Below are 4,599 nucleotides of genomic sequence, written 5' to 3' on the forward strand. Positions count from 1 at the left end.
CAAGTATTTGTCTCAACACCGGTCTCTACCTATGCATTCATAGAAAAATGAGATATATTGGCTCAGTCAATGCGAATCTTTCAGTCCATTTATCTCAGCGTTCCCACGCTGATTTGGATTTTCGTACAGTAAAGGCAACAGACCTGGACACAACATACTTTGCTGCAATGCTAAATAAAACACCAAAAAAATTCCATACTTTTGTCCAGGTGATTGGGAGAAAGTATCGCAGCACCACCAAAAATCAATTTTACTCCTCCCTATCATCATGTATGCTGCATTCAAATCTTGCAACACGCTGCTTAAGGTTAAGAATTTGACAATGCAGGAAAAAACCATCAGCACTCCTCAGATGCATGAAATTCTCTGTCCTTGTTTGTAAGGTCTATACAGCAAACAAGGCAAAGATGGCAGTTGGGACCTCTTCCCATGTTTTCCAAAGCAAAGCTCAACAACTATTACATCCAGTTTGTCACACTGTCCCTAAATCCTAAAACCAACAATCGGGAAGATCTGTATCTTAATTAGAAACAGTTTCTCCAAGATGCTACTGATGTCAACTTGTGCTGTTAGGTTTCATTCAACAGCAGACAGCATGATGAAGCACCAAGCCAAAACACGGTAATGCTTTCATCTAAAGGATTTAGTTAAGACCACACTCTGCACATGCAGGGAACACAACACATCACACATCAGCCCCGGCTTTTACCCTTTCAGCTGGGCATACTTCAGCAACTCCCTGCCCTTAGCAGGGGGGAGGAGGAGGCCTGGGGAATTCAAATGATGCATAATGTAGAAATTGTAAAAAGAGTGCATGACAAACAAGGGAAGAACAAAAAAGGTAAATGGGTGAAATGTGAGGAATATGTGTACCTTTGGCTCTACAGTTTGTCTTCTTTAAACCAGTAAAAAGAAAGCAGCTGCAATGCTCTTGTTGCTTTTCCTTTTAACTTTACCACATGGTTATATGGAAACTGTACTGTTGAAGGGCGAGTGTGGGGGTGGAACTCTTGGAGGTAACATTTTTGCAATTTCTTAACAAAAGCCCTTGCTCTGAATTGTCGCGATATTATTTGCAAAACCAGAACAACAGTCTATGTGTAAATGTGTAATCCATAAATAAAAAAACACTGTCAAATAACAAAGATGTGTAAACTCCAAAATATTCTTGTAATTATGAAATGTATCTGCAAATGTTATCAAATTCCACAAATAGGAAAATAGCTGTGAATACATAAAATTATTTTACAAATAAATGAAAAGCATTTGTGCATATCTTTATGACTGTAATATAACATTTAAAACTTTTGAGCAGGAATTTGTGAATCCAAGTTTCTATGTGTGATTTTTATACACTGCTATATTTGCATTTTACACACATATAGCACACACCTTTACATACATTTCTGTCTGAGTGTGAAAGGTACAAGTGGGGAAACTTTCAGCCCAACAGCCTAAGTGACTGGCCTACGTTACTCTTTCAAATAACTGAGGGCTAGCTCATCCTTTATATTTTTCACAATTCTTTTAAGTGGGTACAAGTCACAAAGCACTTTAGATCTTATTACAGAGCTCCAGACTATGTATTTCTGCTAAAAGTGCTGATGCTCCCTCCTGACAATTTAGGAGCACCAGCGCAATGCTTTGGGGTGCACCTTAAATCAACATGCAATCAATGCATATTTTGTCTATATTACTGGTAAATGCTTTGGTAATAGACACTTTACAGGAATAACAATGTGCCATTTTATTTGAAGGGGGAAAAGCTATTTAGCTCTTAAGTTTCAATATCTTTTAAGAGGTTACATCAGAGAGTTCTACCCCTCCCCTTGCCATTTAATGTACACAATGTTCATTTTAAGTTGTGGAAAGGTAAAGACTGAAGGAAAGACAAAAAAGCACTGCAGGTGCTTCTGTTTGCCGGTTTAAGCAAGAACAAGACAGAACCAATGGTTCACAATTATGAGGCTAAGATTTCAGTTAAGCGAAAATATATGAATAAAAATCAACATATGACAAAAATCTCCTCTTACCCTTCTTGTGTTCCCACAGAGCCATGATTCAGTCAACTATATGATCAGCACATCTATATTTCAGACTGAATGCCTCTAAACTATTAAGTGGGATGTTCAAAACACCTGACAAACAATTTACTGTTTACACTCTCCTAACAGGCTAACTGTGAGCTAAAATCAATATTTGATCAGCCACTTTTAGAGTTTGTTCACATGATGTCACTCAAATAAATAAAAGGGCATAGGTGCATAGGCATTTCTCTTTCAGTTGTGAGTTGCTGTAGCAACATTTTTTTTTCCTTTGAAAGAATAAAACATCAGGCCATAGAGGCCATATATCATTCATATGTGTGTGGGCTTACGTTTAATAAGTTAAACAAGTTAAATAATATACAGTATCTAAATTCCATTCAATAAATCACATCCCCTGCTAAAAATTGGGGATTTGCTCATCTTACACTAGCCATCCTTTATGTATATCAAATCCTTTATACTTGCTGCTTGTTTAATTGTAATCACCAGCATAGACCGTTGAACCACACAGCATGCATGCATGGGGACTGTGGTGGGCGGGGTTAGGAAATAGACACGAAAAACTGAACATTTTGTTCCCTGGACTTTTCTAACGTAACAATGCCCTTTGATCTGCTACAACATAAGTTGTTAAAAACTCTTCAGAAAAACCTACAATCAGACGAAATGCAAAACTAACAACGCTGCATTAGTTGTTTTTTCTGTGTGCCCTCACGTTCAGCTCTCATTCATTTGGAGATGGAGATGAGTGGGCAATGTAGTGCGCTGCATTTCAGTATCAACAAAGCCAGCCAAAACTTTACACAAATAAAATTACTTGTTGTAAAAACAATAATTGCGTTTCTCCTTGTTAACTAAACTGCCCCTAATCTGATATTCGAAAAGCACCCTGTTCAGATATACTATATGGGAGCTGGAGAGTCCTGTGCAGTCGCTGGAGGACAACGTGTACTTGAAGTTATGCCACATTTGCCTGCTTGTATCAACACACAACATGGGCTCACGCTCATCAACCCAAACATATTACTGACTCACGCATCAGCACAGTTAAGAATTTATATAACGTTACGTAAATTCCGCGTCTACTCTCTAAACGGTACTTTTCCCAAATACCCTCACCAGGAGCTTTTACAACTTAATACGGTTGTCGACTATTTTGGGAATAAACGAGCAGTGCTTTGGGTTTATTTATTGAAGAATAAAGTCGCGCAGTGCGTGCCGGCCATTTAATTAAACACTCAAGTTGCGTTATTTGAATCCAGCCGCGCGCAACGCTCTCTGAAGAGCCAACACAACAGAGGTATGGTAGTATCTAGAATGGGGGTCTGGGTACCAACGGAGACCCCCATGAGCCACGTAACCCCACCCCCGGGTTCTCAAATTGACACGTGAGCATTTGGAAGAGTGACTCGACGAAGTTGGGGGCGGGGTGCTTTGCGCCCCGGGGTGCACACTCGCAAAGCTGGTAGAACTCTGCGTCTCTAACCAGAGAAGCTGGCGACAAATAGGCCTCAATTTCTTTGCTAAGCTACGGGGCCTACAGGCAGGACTGTGGAAAAGCCATAAACCCGCACGAGAGACGCTAACGTTATCCCTCCCGTGCGAGCCGGCGTCCCACCGTAATCCCACGAGTGGGAATCGCCATGGTCAACCAGCCTGGCCACCGGATAAACAGCTGGTGTGTCCCTAGACTGCAGTGTTAGTGCAACATTGCCGATTAACACATTACGTGGAATCACAAGCAGCGAGGGGAGCTTTTGTCGTGTCTTGCTTATATAGAATAATATGAGAGCATGGCTAACACTCGAAATGACAATTTATCGCGACGTCAGAAGCCCTTTGCGTGAAAAGACAGAGTAATGTGCAGTATTGACGTGTTACCACATGAACTGGAGGACGAACGTTTTCAAATATGGGTTTATATGCTCTATAAACGCCGTTTTAGTATGATTACACCAACTCAATTGCACGGGCTGCTAACACGTCGACAACATTTTGTAAAGCTAAATTAAGCTAACGTTAGCTAGCCAGGACCAGGGCCCTGAATGAAATAACAGCTTGACACCCGATTAACTTTGAAAGGCCTGCCAGTGAAAGCTGAAGGCTACAACGCATCATCCCGCCACAGCAACCAATGAAAGAATGAGACAGAAACAATAGCAGCAACGCACCTTTGGCTTTGACGTGCACTTTAGCGTTTTTCTTTGAAGCCATGGCGAGTCAGCAGCGTGGTGGACCTCTGAAAGAAGCGTAGTAGAGCGGCCGAAGACTGTACTTCTACAAGTGAAAAGAAATCAAAATTTCTTCTGCTGCCACATAAAACTCAGAACCACCCCGTCCACCTTTGGACTGGCAGCTCTGTAAACCAATGACAGACGTGTCACACAAAAATAGGCGGGGTAGAAGGATTATCCAACCAATTAGCTTCGAGAGGCGTCGAGCTTATTCAACCGTGTGGATAGTCTTATCTTTGCCCCGCCCCCACCGCTCCTCTGGAACGTGGCAAGATGGTAGATCTGACAACGCGCTGCTGCTGCTGGTGCTACCTACA

General features: G+C 41.5%; 1 protein-coding gene across 3 annotated transcripts in view; it reads right to left on the reverse strand.

Moving 5' to 3' along the window:
• Window positions 1-4,389, reverse strand: part of asph (aspartate beta-hydroxylase) — a 43,120-nt gene extending 38,731 nt beyond the window's left edge. For all 3 annotated transcript variants that reach the window (XM_049597606.1, XM_049597605.1, XM_049597603.1), the window contains exon 1: window positions 4,220-4,389. In XM_049597606.1, the coding sequence (XP_049453563.1) occupies window positions 4,220-4,262 (43 nt within the window). In that variant the 5' untranslated portion in view covers window positions 4,263-4,389. The remainder of the gene's footprint in view (window positions 1-4,219) is intronic.
• Window positions 4,390-4,599: the final 210 nt, after the last annotated feature.

Source organism: Epinephelus fuscoguttatus, linkage group LG15, assembly GCF_011397635.1.
Source record: "Epinephelus fuscoguttatus linkage group LG15, E.fuscoguttatus.final_Chr_v1".
Classification (NCBI taxonomy): Eukaryota; Metazoa; Chordata; class Actinopteri; order Perciformes; family Serranidae; genus Epinephelus; species Epinephelus fuscoguttatus.